This window comes from Caretta caretta, chromosome 2 (assembly GCF_965140235.1).
Source record: "Caretta caretta isolate rCarCar2 chromosome 2, rCarCar1.hap1, whole genome shotgun sequence".
NCBI lineage: Eukaryota > Metazoa > Chordata > Testudines > Cheloniidae > Caretta > Caretta caretta.
The window spans coordinates 230,484,801-230,501,551 of NC_134207.1; the positions used below are offsets into that span (position 1 = coordinate 230,484,801).

A 16,751-nucleotide genomic window follows, 5' to 3' on the forward strand; every position below is an offset into this window, starting at 1 on the left:
TATAGAATTATGTAAAAAAACAAAACACCTACCTTCAAAAACAAAACAATATAAAACTTTAGCGTCTACAACTCCACTCAGTCCTACTTCTTGTTCAGCCAATCACTCAGACAAACAAGTTTGTTTATATTTGCAGAAGATAATGCTGCCTGTTTCTTGTTTACAATGTCACCTGAAAGTGAGAACAAGCATTTGCATGACACTGTTTTAGCTGGTGTCACAAGATATTTACATGCCAGATGCGCTAACGATTCATATGTCCCTTGTTGCTTCAACAACCATTCCGGAGGACATGTGTCCATGCTGATGACAGGTTCTGCTCAATAGCGATCCAAAGCAGTGTGGACCAATGCATGATCATTGTCTGCATATACCACAAGAAGGACCCAAGACTTGTCATGAGTTTTAATCAGGACCCAACTTTATTATATAGGTGTCTGGGACTACCCAGCAGATAAAGTGTACAGTGCAGGCAAATCCATGCTTATTCAAATCAATTCTCCAGGGCTTCCACGAGCTCCTCTTTGTTTAATCCATGCTTATTCAAATAAATTCTCCGGAGCTTCCACCAGCCCCCCTTTGTTTCCATCCAGGTCCCCCAGCCATGGCTTGGACCTTACCATCTGACTGTATAAGTAGGGGCATAGCGAGCAGATCGAGGGACGTGATCGTTCCCCTCTATTCGACATTGGTGAGGCCTCATCTGGAGTACTGTGTCCAGTTTTGGGCCTCACACTACAAGAAGGATGTGGATAAATTGGAGAGAGTCCAGCGAAGGGCAACAAAAATGATTAGGGGTCTAGAACACATGACTTATGAGGAGAGGCTGAGGGAGCTGGGATTATTTAGCCTGCAGAAGAGAAGAATGAGGGGGGATTTGATAGCTGCTTTCAACTACCTGAAAGGGGGTTCCAAAGAGGATGGCTCTAGACTGTTCTCAATGGTAGCAGATGACAGAACGAGGAGTAATGGTCTCAAGTTGCAGTGGGGGAGGTTTAGATTGGATATTAGGAAAAACTTTTTCACTAAGAGGGTGGTGAAACACTGGAATATGTTACCTAGGGAGGTGGTAGAATCTCCTTCCTTAGAGGTTTTTAAGGTCAGGCTTGACAAAGCCCTGGCTGGGATGATTTAACTGGGAATTGGTCCTGCTTCGAGCAGGGGGTTGGACTAGATGACCTTCAGGGGTCCCTTCCAACCCTGATATTCTATGATTCTATGATTCTATGATCCACTACACTCGTAAGAGGGTTAAGGAGGGCTATGAGAACGGGGCGAGGGGAGGGGGGTGAGGTTGGCTCCCTGCTGTACCAATCATAGAAGTCCCCAACCCCCTCCCCTGTTCTGTTCCATTATCCATTCCTGTTCTGTTCTATTATTACTCCTTTTAAGTCCTTTACCAGGCCATTTATCTGGTCACTGGCTGCCCTCCCTATGGAGTACCTGCACTGAACACCTGCCCAACCTTACAAAATAAGTTGTGACATATGGCCTACCACCTTTTCTTCTCACCAGAAAAGGTCTTCCCAAAGCAGTGTGGACCGACGCATGTTCATTTTCATCACCTGAGTCAGATGCCACCAGCAGAAAGTTGATTTTCTTTTTTGATGGTTTGGGTTCTGTAGTTTCTGCATCAGAGTGTTGCTCTTTTAAGACTTCTGAAAGCATGCTCCACACCTCGCCTCCTCAGATTTTGGAAGGCACTTCAGATTCTTAAACCTTGGGTCGAGGGCTGTAGCTATCTTTAGAAATTTCACATTGGTATCTTCTTTGCATTTTGTCAAATTTGAAGTGAAAGTGTTCTTAAAATGAATATCCTATTATTGATTCACGTTGTCCTGGAGACCCAGAACAGAAATATAAAAGGCCCTCAGATCCAGGGGGTCTTTTCTAATATGCACCCCCTCTCCCTCTGCAAAAAAGCATCATTCACTGGAGTTAAGTACATCTCTTCAGGAAGGCACAAGAGGTGCTTGATGCTCAAAGACTAACTTTGGCATTAGACTGCACCAAGTGAGAGATTGGGGGGGAGGGGAACTTTGAACTGACGATGATCATTAATAATAACCTATAAGATAATAGCCTGTGCATACAGAGTTAGATATAGATATTTGTTTTTATTTAGATGGTTACATGTGATTAAATACTCTTGGTAGAAAGTTATAGTGTGTATGTGTATTCAAATAATTATTTTTTATTACATATACTTTTAATATATTTAATGTTATTGTAGATAGGTGGAATCCAGTTCCATTCTGGTTAAGTAAAATCCCTGTTATGTTTTGTTTTTGTATTTTTTGACTACCAGGTGTATTACTTTGTCTACTAATAAATAACCTTTTATCACAGTATAACCCACCCACCATCACAGACACACACATACACGTCTCACCTGCTGAATACTTTATACCACCACTGTGACAGACAATTGCTAAATCTAGGTCAGTGGTTTTGGGACAGGGTAACCCTTTCATGTATTTCAAATTATAACACAATACCTTTACTCTGAGAGGTCAGTTTACACATGCATAATTTTTACTGTGAACAAAAGCTTGTTCAAGAATCTATAGAAGACTACAATATTCCAGTACTATAAATGTTGAGTTAACTTCTGTCCTGAGAGTACATGGATGTAAGTGAGGGCAGGATCTGGCTCATTAACTATACTGCTAAGCAGTCGTATCAGCATATATTTCGACTTCTCTTGTAAGATATATCCTTTATAATATACTCAGAAATGTATGTGGGCGCCAACCATAAAAATAGATTTGTCTTTCCCATAAATTCAGTTTTTCTTGTTTCAAATCCTATTATGATAGGATTTTTAAGGTCAAAAGGATGATGGAACTGAATGAACCTCGAGTTCAGATGTTTTTCCTGTTCCTTAAACCTGAATACTACATATAGATATTTCTAAGACTGCAAATCTGAGTTTGGATTGAAACTGGGGAAAAAATGAGAATGTCCTGGTTAACTTTCATCCAGGAACAAGCTCCCCAGACATATTTAAAACTCAGAACTGTTCTTGACATACAGGGAGATTCTCTTTTTTTGTGTCTTTTTTTCAAAGGAAGTCCCTCTCCAGAGTCTGGAAAAATCTGTGCAGCTTTAAATCCTGGAAGAAATGCTAAATGGGAAAACTGGGAATGTGATCAGAAACTTAGCTACATTTGTAAAAGGGGAACCACAAGTTTAGATTCTTTCACTGTGCCCTCAGGTAAGTCAGTCAATAAAAATAAAGTTTGTTGATCTGTACTGTATCATTACAGGCTGCCAAGGTGAGCAGATACAAAGATAAATTGCACTTTATCTATATGAAATTATGAACTGTTTTCAACAGGCAGGAATTCTTTTCCTAACATACACATACACTCTTCTGTTTTGTTGGCTTTCATTTTGCAACCACTCTGCCCTTTACCCTGTTTAAACATCATGGGCTGGATCTTCTGACCCACTGGCACAGCAGTGAGTAAAGATGGGGGAGGAGAAAAGGAACTTAAAATCCACCTTTTCCATAGCATTTCTGCCAAAGCGTCACTGAAATATTCACAAGAGTGAACATAAGAAGGGGAGAAGATGGCTGAAACAAAGTGAATAGTTTTTTCATAAAGGGGAAGAAAGTAAGAAGTGAAAAAGCAAAGGAAGAAAACAAGTGACACATCACAGAGGTGGTGCACAAGTTATTTTAAGGGAACAGGGCTTTTTCTTGTAATTTTTCCCTATATCCATATCTGGGAAGTTCAGCTAGTCCCATATATGGTCTGATGTTTCTTAGTGAAAGCATCTATTTTAAAAATACTCACTCCAAAGGCATTCAGCATTAGATTACAACAATTTCTGATGTTCAGTTAACTGACAATCAGTTATGAAATAATATAAAAAAAGATGTCAATACCTACAGATTACTTAGCTGTAATATAGGAAAATCTTACATCTGACATTAAAAATAGTAGCTATATTCAAATGTGTACATCTTACAAATTGTAAAGTGCCCTCTTTTTAAAGTGTTTTAAAATGTTCATATTTTTAATCTTTCATTTGACTATACTGATATTTTCTATAGCAGATTCTCCATGAAATATTAGACCTGACTTACAGACTTTTGATAATCATGCACATTGTAGGGAGAGTGGTCACTTTGCATGAGCTATTACCAGCAGGAGAGTGAGTTTGTGTGTGTATGGGGGTGCGGGGGGGGGGTGAGAAAACCTGGATTTGTGCTGGAAATGGCCCACCTTGATTATCATGCACATTGTAGGGAGAGTGGTCACTTTGGATAAGCTATTACCAGCAGGTGAGTGAGTTTGTGTGTGTGTGTAGTTTTTTTTGGGGGGGGGGGGTGAGAAAACCTGGATTTGTGCTGGAAATGGCCCACCTTGATTTTCATACACATTGTAAGGAGAGTGGTCACTTTGGATAAGCTATTACCAGCAGGAGAGTGAGTTTGTGTGTGTGGTTTTTGGAGGGGGGGTGGGGGGTGAGAAAACCTGGATTTGTGCTGGAAATGGCCCACCTTGATTATCATACACATTGTAAAGAGAGTGGTCACTTTGGATGGGCTATTACCAGCAGGAGAGTGAGTTTGTGTGTGTGGGGGGGGCGGAGGGTGAGAAAACCTGGATTTGTGCTGGAAATGGCCCAACTTGATTATCATACACATTGTAAGGAGAGTGATCACTTAGATAAGCTATTACCAGCAGGAGAGTGGGATGGGAGGAGGTATTGTTTCATGGTCTTTGTGTATACAATGTCTTCTGCAGTTTCCACAGTATGCATCCGATGAAGTGAGCTGTAGCTCACGAAAGCTCATGCTCAAATAAATTGGTTAGTTTCTAAGGTGCCACAAGTACTCCTATCCTTTAAACTATGACTGTTGCTAAGTATCCACTAGGATGTGTTGTGCTGAACTTAAACATGGTTATCTAAGTATTGTGGTTGTTGGTCCCACTTCATCTCACCCATCTCCTAGCATTGTAACCCTTCAGTTCTGCATTTTGCTTCTCCTATTCCTCTCCCCATTCTTCTTATTCCTGTTCTCTTTCTATTTTCCTCTCCTTCAGTTTACTTCTCTCTTTACTCATTCCCCTATTTCACATCAGCTATCTCTTCCAATCCTCTACTTGAACCCCGAGTATCCTCTCCCCAAAAGCTTCTATATTTCTGTAACTTTACCCAAGATCCATAAACCTGGAAATCCTGGGCGCCCCATCATCTCAGGCATTGGCACCCTGACAGCAGGATTGTCTGGCTATGTAGACTCCCTCCTCAGGCCCTACGCTACCAGCACTCCCAGCTACCTTCGAGACACCACTGACTTCCTGAGGAAACTTCAATCCATCGGTGATCTTCCTGATAACACCATCCTGGTCACTATGGATGTAGAAGCCCTCTACACCAACATTCCACACAAAGATGGACTACAAGCCGTCAAGAACACTATCCCCAATAATGTCACGGCTAACCTGGTGGATGAACTTTGTGACTTTGTCCTTACCCATAACTATTTCACATTTGGGGACAACGTATACCTTCAGATCAGCGGCACTGCTATGGGTACCCGCATGGCCCCACAGTATGCCAACATTTTTATGGCTGATTTAGAACAACGCTTCCTCAGCTCTCATCCCCTAAAGCCCCTACTCTACTTGCGCTATATTGATGACATCTTCATCATCTGGACCCATGGAAAAGAAGCCCTTGAGGAATTCCACCATGATTTCAACAATTTCCATCCCACCACCAACCTCAGCCTGGTCCAGTCCACACAAGAGATCCACTTCCTGGACACTACAGTGCTAATAAACAATGGTCACATAAACACCACCCTATACCGGAAACCTACTGACCACTATTCCTACCTACATGCCTCCAGCTTTCACCCTGACCACACCACACGATCCATCGTCTACAGCCAAGCTCTGCGATACAACCGCATTTGCTCCAACCCCTCAGACAGAGACAAACACCTACAAGATCTCTGTCAAGCTTTCTTACAACTACAATACCCACCTGCAGAAGTAAAGAAACAGATTGATAGAGCCAGAAGAGTTCCCAGAAGTTACCTACTACAGGACAGGCCTAACAAAGAAAATAACAGAACGCCACTAGCCGTCACCTTCAGCCCCCAACTAAAACCCCTCCAACGCATTATTAAGGATCTACAACCTATCCTAAAGGATGACCCAGCACTCTCACAAATCTTGGGAGACAGGCCAGTCCTTGCCTACAGATAGCCCCGCAACCTGAAGCAAATACTCACCAACAACCACATACCACACAACAGAACCACTAACCCAGGAACTTATCCTTGCAACAAAGCCCGTTGCCAACTGTGTCCACATATCTATTCAGGGGACACCATCACAGGGCCTAATAACATCAGCCACACTATCAGAGGCTCGTTCACCTGCACATCCACCAATGTGATATATGCCATCATGTGCCAGCAATGCCCCTCTGCCATGTACATTGGTCAAACTGGACAGTCTCTACGTAAAAGAATAAATGGACACAAATCAGATGTCAAGAATTATAACATTCATAAACCAGTCGGAGAACACTTCAATCTCTCTGGTCACGCAATCACAGACATGAAGGTCGCTATCTTAAAACAAAAAAACTTCAAATCCAGACTCCAGCGAGAAACTGCTGAATTGGAATTCATTTGCAAATTGGATACTATTAATTTAGGCTTAAATAGAGACTGGGAGTGGCTAAGTCATTATGCAAGGTAGCCTGTGTCCTCTTGTTTTTTCCTCCCCCCCCCCCCCCAGATGTTCTGGTTTAACTTGGATTTAAACTTGGAGAGTGGTCAGTTTGGATGAGCTATTACCAGCAGGAGAGTGAGTTTGTGTGTGTATGGGGGTGGGGGGGATGTGAGAACCTGGATTTGTGCAGGAAATAGCCCAACTTGATTGTCATGCACATTGTGTAAAGAGTTGTCACTTTGGATGGGCTATCACCAGCAGGAGAGTGAATTTGTGTGGGGGGGTGGACAGTGAGAAAACCTGGATTTGTGCTGGAAATGGCCCACCTGATGATCACTTTAGATAAGCTATTACCAGCAGGACAGTGGGGTGGGAGGAGGTATTGTTTCATATTCTCCGTGTATATATAAAGTCTGCTGCAGTTTCCACGATATGCATCCGATGAAGTGAGCTGTAGCTCACGAAAGCTCATGCTCAAATAAATTGGTTAGTCTCTAAGGTGCCACAAGTACTCCTTTTCTTTTTGCGAATACAGATTAACACGGCTGTTACTCTGAAACCTTAAAAAATATGTTGTACAATTCCACCCCCAACAAACACAGCAAGCTCTAACAACACAGCACATGTCTATCATGATCACTTTGGGTTCCTGGCTTATGCATGGTACGGTGTGAGTGGCAGGAGTATGTACACATACATGTCTTGCATAGCCCACATAAATATGGGAAGACTAGTCATGCCAGGAGAAGTACACACTCTAGAGGACTATAGGAAATTACTATCCATCTAGTACAATCAGGGAATGCCTCCAGTACTTTCTTGTTACTTGAGTTTGTCTAGTAAATATTTATCTATTTATGACTACAAAATAAAACCTCCATTGGTACTTTTTTCTCATCTGACTGCCAGAATAAAAGCACATTGATAATGGAACTTTTAGCATTTAGTATTCATACTGTTTTAGCTTCAGAGAAATTTAATTTAAATTTATAAAATACTACAATAGAACTATGATGCAAGAGAATAAGGCTCTTCAGAGCTGCAGAAACTGACTGGGGTTGGTTTCAGTTACACTAGAACTCACCAGATTTAGGCTTTGCATGTGGAAAAATAATCAATATTATGTCCATTTTATTTTATTGCATTGTTTTCATATAGTAGCTGGAAAGCAATCGTTTTCCTGCGAGAAGCACTTTTAAAAAAATCTGCATGTTCTCCCTGTCATTGAGGGATAAAATGAATGTTAACAAGAAACCTCTAAGTTGTTTGAATTCACAAAGGTTTTCAGCTCAGGTTTAGCAAAGTTTAAATTACAGATCATAAAGGTTTGCTAGCCTTCCTATCCTTGCTTTCTTTCTGTGGGAAGATGAATAGCACATGAGTAATTAATATTGTTCACATATGACAGCTTCCATTTGGTTTGCAGCATTGAATGAAATGTCCAGTTGATTTTTTTCTTTTTCAGTGTTTCAAAATATTTGGCTCAAGTGAAAGTGAGACATTGCTGTGGCATGCTGCACGAATGGCTTGTATAAATTTAGGAGGAAACCTGGCTTCCATACCAAATAAAGAAGTCCAAGGTATAATGTGTGAACCCTTTGGTATTAAATGAAGCAACGACCAGTTCCCATAACAATTATAAATGAAGGCAAAAAATATACAACTGCAGTTATACATTCTACTCTTTTGGCCTGTTGTATAAATGTAACAAAATTTTTAGTTTGATAAGAAATGGGCCTTCGGATCATAGTAACATAGAAACTGCCATACCAGATTAGACCAGCAGTCCATCTAATCCTGTGTCCTGTTTCTGAGACTGCCCCAGTGACAGAAGCTTCAGAGGAAAGTGTCACAAACCTCATAGTGTACAGTTATGTGAAGGGTTCATGTAGCGTTCATGCACCTGGAAACAGTCAGGGCACACCCTGACTGTTGTGTAGGAGCAATGCACACATTGCTCTGTTCTGTCCAAGGACATGGACCATGAAAACATGGACCATCTGGGAAGTCAAAATTAGGACATCAGCCGTGGGAAGCTTCCTCGGCCGAAGCTCAAGGCCTGAGAATAAAGATTGTAGTAGATAGAGGCTAGTAAATAGGAATATTAATCAAAGTCATATTATTTCCTTTGTTGATGCCTTTTGCGGTCGGTTGGGGTATGTGATGCGCAGGGGGGGAGAGAAATAAAAGAGGTGGAAAAGCTGACAGGGGCAATCCCATCAGCAGACCAGCCTGCTTGCTTGCCTAAAGCCGTGTCCTGTCTTGTATCGAACCGCCACAGTTATGGAATAATCCGCTCACTCAGGAAATCACTTCCTAATCCCATCAGTTATTGGCTGTAATAGAAAAAACTACATTAGGCCCTCAGAAGTTAGGAAATGTCAAAATTAAGGTTGCCTGAAGTTAGACTAGATGATTAGGTGGACGATAAGGTGGATAGAAAGTTGGCTAGATTGTCGGGCTCAGCGGGTAGTGATCAATGGCTCCGTGTCTAGTTGGCAGTCGGTATCAAGTGGAGTGCCTCAAGGGTCGGTCCTCGGGCCGGTTTTGTTCAATATCTTCATAAATGATCTGGAGGATGGTGTGGATTGCACCCTCAGCAAGTTTGCAGATGACACTAAACTGGAAGGAGAGGTAGGTACACTGGAGGGTAGGGATAGGATCCAGAAGGACCTAGACAAATTAGAAGACTGGGCCAAAAGAAATCTGATGAGGTTCAACAAGGACAAGTGCAGAGTCCTGCACTTAAGATGGAAGAATCCCATGCACCGCTACAGACTAGGGACCGAATGGCTCGGCAGCAGTTCTGCAGAAAAGGACCTAGGGGTTACAGTGGGCGAGAAGCTGGATATAAGTCAACAGTGTGCCCTTGTTGCCAAGAAGACCAATGGCATTTTGGGATGTATAAGTAGGGGCATTGCCAGCTGATCGAGGGACGTGATCGTTCCCCTCTATTCGACATTGGTGAGGCCTCATCTGGAATACTGTGTCCAGTTGTGGGCCCCCCACTACAAGAAGGATGTGGAAAAATTGGAAAACGTCCAGCGGCGGGCAACAAAAATGATTAGGGGACTGGAACACATGACTTATGAGGAGAGGCTGAGGGAACTGGGATTGTTTAGTCTGCGGAAGAGAAGAATGAGGGGGGATTTGATAGCTGCTTTCAACTACCTGAAAGGGGGTTCCAAAGAGGATGGATCTAGACTGTTCTCAGTGGTAGCAGATGATAGAATGAGGAGTAATGGTCTCAAGTTGCAGTGGGGGAGGTTTAGGTTGGATATTAGGAAAAACTGTTCGCTAGGAGAGTGGTGAAACACTGGAATGCATTACCTAGGAAGGTGGTGGAATCTCCTTCCTTAGAAGTTTTTAAGGTCAGGCTTGACAAAGCCTTGGCTGGGATGATTTAGTTGGGGATTGGTCCTGCTTTGAGCAGGGGGTTGGACTAGATGACTTCCTGAGGTTCCTTCCAACCCTGATATTCTATGATTCTATGATCACAATGGCTGCATCAATTTCTACTTGCAACTGGAACCTCCCAAGGGCCCCAAAATTTGACTAGCTACTCAGGTCAAAAAGGGGCAGCAGTCTGAAAACATTTGGTGAATAGTAACAAATTATGCAGAAATTGGGATAGGTTTGTGAAAGATTCTGTTAACTGTAAAAAAGGGCATACATTCGTTATGAAAATTATTCAGAATGAATTATTAGACCAGCTCTTCTAATAATGCTGCATTACTCATAAAAGGTCATCAGGTCTTTTTGCAGTGCTGTTGCACAACAACCTCAAACAAAAAAACCCAAAGGCATTGTGCATCTTATTCCTTCATTGGCAATATGAACCGTAAGGAATTTTTTTTTGGGGGGGGGTGGGGGGGCATATTTCAGCATACTCAAAACCTTCCTTTTCGCATTGGTTTTTAAAATTAAAATGTCTTGTTTCTTATAAGTTAATGTTTGAGTAGCGTATATTCCTTATGATTTCACCACCAAACACTATATTCAAGCCATAAAATGTGACATTTAGGGTAGGTGTACACCAGCTGTGCCACCGTAGAGTGTCCGGTGAAGATGCTCTATGCTGATGGGAAAGTTGCTCTCCTGTCGGCATAATTATTTCACCTCCATGAGAGGTGGAAGCTATGTCAGCGGGAGAGTGTCTCCCACCAACATAACACAGACATGGACAGCGCTTAGGTCGCTGTAACTTGCGTCCCTCAGAGGGGTGTCTTTTTCACACCTCTGAATGATGCAAGTTAGATTGACTTAGGTGATAGTGTAGACCTGCCCTTACTTTCAAGCAGGTGGGATTTTGCAGAGAAATGTTTTTACCATGACCTCAGTTGTGGACATGTGTTCATTTTTTCTGTCTGGAGAAAATCATGTCGAGGTTCCCTTATTTAAAATGTTTGCTTCCTTTCAGCCTTCCTCTTCTACCAATTAAGGGAAGTCATGACTGATACATGGATTGGATTGAATGATATAAATAGTGAGTTATCATTTCTTTGGACAGATGGAAGTGGTGTCTCCTATAAAAACTGGGCCAACGGTGCACCTACGTACAGACGCACATACTCTTATTTTTATTATGATGGTGGTAATGATGATGATGACTATCAGGAGGTAAACCAATCATCATTAAATAGCCATGAATGGCTGTGCAACTGTAATTGAGCCATCTTGTGAATGTGCATTATGCTTCAGTTTTTAATTACATGATCATGTACTATTTTTTCCACAGGGCTAGTTTTTTAAGAGGATAGCAAAAGGCACATCCTTAGTACAAAGGCTTTTCCCTAGCCAAGTTTCAAATCCCTGCTCCAAAGCACTGAGGCATTAGAACTCCTCAAAGTAAAGGCCACCAGATTTTATTTTAACATCTAGCATCAGTCTCAGAAACAACTGATCTGTTCATGGCTGAAACATTCCAGAAAAATTCAGCCTGAGGCAGACAACCAATGTGGAAAATTTCATCCTGAATGGTTAAATTCTGGCAAAGGCAAAAAGCAACTGAAAATAGGGTCTTGTAACGGGAAGCACCAATCAAACTTAACTATTGGCAAGGCTGCCAGCTATGTCTGAAATATGATAATAGCTACACAGCCTGGGTGTACAATAAGCGATTTTTTTAACACTTCAAGTGCAGTTGTACCCATCTAACACATGTACAGACAATGTTTTTAGTATGTAATTTTACTAAAATAAGTTTCAGTCTTTTCCTCTTTCCCGAAAATCCATTTTAATGATTTTCTGTACAATCAAAAGTTGGACCTAGATAGACATACAATAGATATTCTAGTCCATCACCCTTATCCGTACAGGAGTCTTTCCTATTACAGCTGATAAGAATTATGCTTTACAAATAACATTTGTTACAAATTTAGCCCCTTTTCTGGTGAGTAAATAATCTGTGAACTCATCATATTAATATTTTTATTTGTAAGTACTCGCTGTCTACAACTTCTGGCACTAGACAGCCCAGAAGTTGTGAAAAGGAAATGAGTCCATAGCCATTCTCTTTCCTCCACAATAGCTAAGAAAGGGGTGGGGCAGTCTTAGAAGGAAGTTTGATGATTGACACATGGGGTTGGCTGGGTGAGGCTAGGTCTGGGAGCCAGGGAAGGAAATGGGTGGAGAGGGAGACAGTGGATGATGGGTGAACTGAAATTGAATGAGAAGCCAGGGGAGAGTGGGACTGACAGGTCAAGAAAACTGGCAACTGGAACCAGTTGGAGGGGGGAGGAGGTGTAGGGAGGGAATACAGATCTAACAAGGAGCTGGGTTGCGTGGGAGATAACTGGGATTGGCTGGGCAAACAGACTGGGACAAGAAGCCAAGGGAGAGGAGGACAAGGAGTCTGGAGAAGGAGACTGGCACTGGGAGCCAGCGGGGACAGAGAGCATGGGCAGGGATAGGTGACTGGAGACTGGGGAGAGATGGGGGACACATCAGGGAGTGGTGGAGGGAACTGGGAATAGCTAGGCAGAGAGACTTGGAGCAGGATGGGGGAGACATGGACTGGGAGAAACTGGTAGAGGGAGTCTGGAGTGGGAGACTAGGACTTGTACAAAAAGGAAATTGGGACTGGGACCAGTAGCCTGAGGCATGGAGACTGGGACTAACTAGATGAGGAGAATGGGCTTGGGACTGGGAGTCAGCACTAGGACCAGGGCAGGTTGAGGGTTCAAGACTGGAGAGAAAGGAATCTGTGCCCTCTAAAGCACACTCACCTTCAGAGCCTGAAATGGAACTCAAGATCCCTGTACCTCACCAGTCGTCTGCTGTCAGAGGCAATTGCCTGTGGGCATGGGTGAGCAAGAGTGGCAGAATCTGCCTCAAAAACAACAGCTCATCTGAATGCCCACCCTTCCCCTTTCACTTATGTTTAAGGCTACCCTAGATTTTGTGAGCAAAAACACATTTAAAATACCCACCCACCCCTAGCTCTCCCCCCTCCCTGAAAAAAAATTTCAGAAGTTTAGAAGACTATACAAAAATATACGCTAAGAGAATTCAACTCCTGGTTTGATGTTAGTGTTGCTGTTGCTTTAAAATTGATGGTATTTTACAATTAATATCATACATTGGTGGACTCCGACAGATTTTGCATTCCATAGAAGCACAGACTGAATGACAGAGTCTATTTGGGTCAATCATAATTAATATTACATATGTTTCTTCCCTTTCCAGGTGACACTGAAAGATTTTGGACTGCAGATTCTTTGACAGGTTTCCACTACCAGATAAACTCCCAATCAGCTCTAACATGGCACCAAGCAAGGAAAAGCTGCCAGGAACAGAATGCAGAATTATTAAGCATCACAGAGATACAGGAGCAAACATACCTGAGAGGTAAAGTAACAAAGTAATCGAGACTGAAAACTCAAGGTGAAATCTTGGCTGCACTGAAGTTAATGGAAAAACTCACATTGATGTCAGTGGGACCAGGGTTTCGCCCACAGTGATTTTTCTGTTTTTGTGTCAATTCTAAATATATCTCAATGGTCTGAGAAACATTTTCAGTGAGGCAGCAGCATTTACGTCACCTTTTAAAAGGATAACACCCCCACCACCGCCACCACTAGCCTGCGGTACAGGAAGAGTGGCCATTCCCCTTTTGGGGAGCATAGTGATATTGGCCATGATAGTTGGTCTTATCTTGCATTCCACGAAAAACAAGAAGCAAGTCCTGGTGGAAAGGTTGTCTCCACATTCTCTGCTTCCTCCCACCACTGTTCAGGAGTAGCCATAACCTGAACCATAGATTAATTTCAAGTATTAGGGGGTAGCCATGTTAGTCTGTATCCACAAAAACAGCAAGGAGTCTGTGGCACCTTAAAGTCTAACAGATTTATTTGGGCATAAGCTTGTTTTACCCACAAAAGCTTATACCCAAATAAATCTGTTAGTCTTTAAGGTGCCACCAGACTCCTTGTTGTTTTTATAGATTAATTTGTTTCCTGTAATCTTTAGTGATTATTTATAACTCCAAGAGAATACATGAAGGCAGTCTCATCCTAATATGGGTGGATTTTACATGCTTCAACTTCCAATAATGCCAAATGGAGTTAATGATTTATGCTCCTTGCAGAATGTTTATAAAGGTCATGAAGGAGGCTTCATAAACACCAGATTGAAACAGGACCAGAAGAGAGCTGATGATTCTTTAATGTGCTGTGTTTGTAACTTTCTTCCTTAGTTTACTCCATGGACTCACTTAGAGGATAATTTTGGAATAGCTCTTACCCTAATAAAGAAGCTTTTGTCATCCTGATCTCATCAACCTTTACTAAAGTTTAGTATTGCCATGTAAGATCAGAGAAGTAACCTCTTTCCCAAGTGCTGAAATAAAAAGTTCATTTATTCCTTTTGTTAGCCAGAAATCTCTGTAACCTTATACATATATGCTCACATGTATATTGTGTTCCTATTTTCATCTATATATTTTAGTAGTTGGACAAGCGATATTTTTATTGACTAGTTCTGTCTGAGAAATGTAAATTTCCTACTTTTAGGTTTACTTCTTTTGGTTCAAAGTTTAATTTAATTTCTTTTGTAATTTAGAGATAACTAAAAATATGGATTCTGCTCTCTGGATTGGATTTAACAGTTTGAATTTCAACTGTGGATGGCAGTGGATTGGTAGCAGTCCTCTCAGATATTTAAACTGGGCTCCAGGTAGGTAAATCTGTTTATAATCATCAAAATAGATCTTCTGCTGGTGTAAAGTTGTATAGCTCCATTGAAGTCACTGATTTACACTAGCTGATGGTCTGCCACATCATTTTTAAGAGTAAAATTCTCAGATGCACATTATAGATTTCAACTCTAGTATTTTTTATCACTACAAGCATGGAACTTGTCTATAGAAATGAAGTATCATTTGGAGTTAATAATCACCATAAAGATCTGATCCAATTTTTTCCTTAAAATGTAATCCAAAAATGAAAAATATAAATTGAAGCTTCCAAAAGCAGCAAAATATTTAGGTTATAAAGGCATTGCGTCTTCTTCACATCTTCTAAATATTATACACCATTAGAGTAAAGCTGATGCTTCATCAAAAATCTTCAACACACTCTATTTAGAGACCAGGGGCCACTGCATCCTTCTAGTTTTATGCCAATGTAACTGGAATAATGCAGTAGAAATCAAGTCCATTGTTGCTTATATAGTCTATTACATATTTTCTATTTTTTATTTCTAGGGATAGTTGCATGATAACTCAATTGTAACTTGTATGTGTTCATCTGCTCTTGTAGCCTATTCGTTGCTGAAATCAATAATCCAATGCCTGTAACAGGGTATGATTCAGGGGGGAACATAGTGGTTTCCAAACTGCTTCCACAAAATATACTCTGCCCATGTGAGTTGACAAATGAACAGCTGCTCGTAGTAGATTGTGCAGATGTTCAAAATATGATCATGTGAACTGCTAGGCTTCTCCTCAGTGGGTCTTGAATATACCCCTGGGCTCCACTGGGCTCATTGGGCTTGGCTCTTTGATTCAAGAGAAAGAAAAATAAGCGGATCTGTCTCCCAGACTCCACCCACTTTTGGCACAAAAATAAGACGTCATTCACAATAACTTGTGTGGATCCATCCTTCCCTCTCCACCCTTTCTGATATGTACAATGAAGTAATCAACAGTGTTGACATTTAAATTATCATTACTGGGTATCTGCATTAACACCACACAGAAATGAACAAGGAAGTTCACACCACTCAGAGCTATTGCTCCAGGGTCTCTGCAGACACATCTCTGCAGCTTAGGCCAGGTCTGCACTACAGAGTTATGTCAACATAAGCCATCTTGCATCAACTTAGTTGTGCATGTGCTTGCCCTTAAATCTGTCTCCCGCTGATCTAAGTGCCCTGTTGTGGTGAAACAGTAACACCACCTCCCGAAGTGGCATTGAGCCATAGTCAATGTACTGAGGTCAATGCATCATGAGTGTAGACACTGCGTGTCTTTTGTCAACCCTAACAGTCCTCCAGCAGCTGTCCCACAATGCCCGACACTGATTGCTTTGGTCACAATTGTGAACTCCACTGCCCAGGGGTGATGGAGACCGGAAGGCCCCCTGCCCTTTTTTAAGTCCTGCCAATTTTTGAAAACCCTTTTTCCTGATTGTCCAGCTTGGTGAGCACACCTAGCAGCTCCCACTGGTGTGTGTTGCTGCCCAACTGACCATGCCAGCTAGACACTCCAGTCGTGCTCCAGCTTGGAGTAGACAGGAGATATTGGACTCTTCAGCCTGTGGGGAGAAGAGGCTGCACAAGGACAGCTACTATAGAAACGTGGACATCTCTGAGCGGATTGCACGGGGATGCAGGTGGAGAGGTAAGATAGGGACCAGCAGCAGTGCCAGGAGAGAGCAAAGGCTCTGCATCAGTCATATCAAAAGGCCAGGGAGGCCAACAGCTGATCCACTGCCAAGCCACGGACCTGCCACTTTTACAAAGTGCTGCACCCCATACTTGGCAGAGAACCCACCACCGCCAGTACCTCCAAGGAGCCCAAGCCATAAGCCTCTGGTGTGAACA

General features: G+C 42.1%; 1 protein-coding gene across 1 annotated transcript in view; it reads left to right on the forward strand.

The window, feature by feature from the left end:
- LOC125630820 (macrophage mannose receptor 1-like) overlaps positions 1–16,751 on the forward strand; it is an 87,334-nt gene that overhangs the window by 12,201 nt on the left and 58,382 nt on the right. Inside the window, 3 exon segments of the mRNA XM_048836946.2 lie at positions 9,037–9,045; positions 13,395–13,556; positions 14,769–14,882. Coding sequence (XP_048692903.2) covers positions 9,037–9,045; positions 13,395–13,556; positions 14,769–14,882 — 285 coding nt within the window.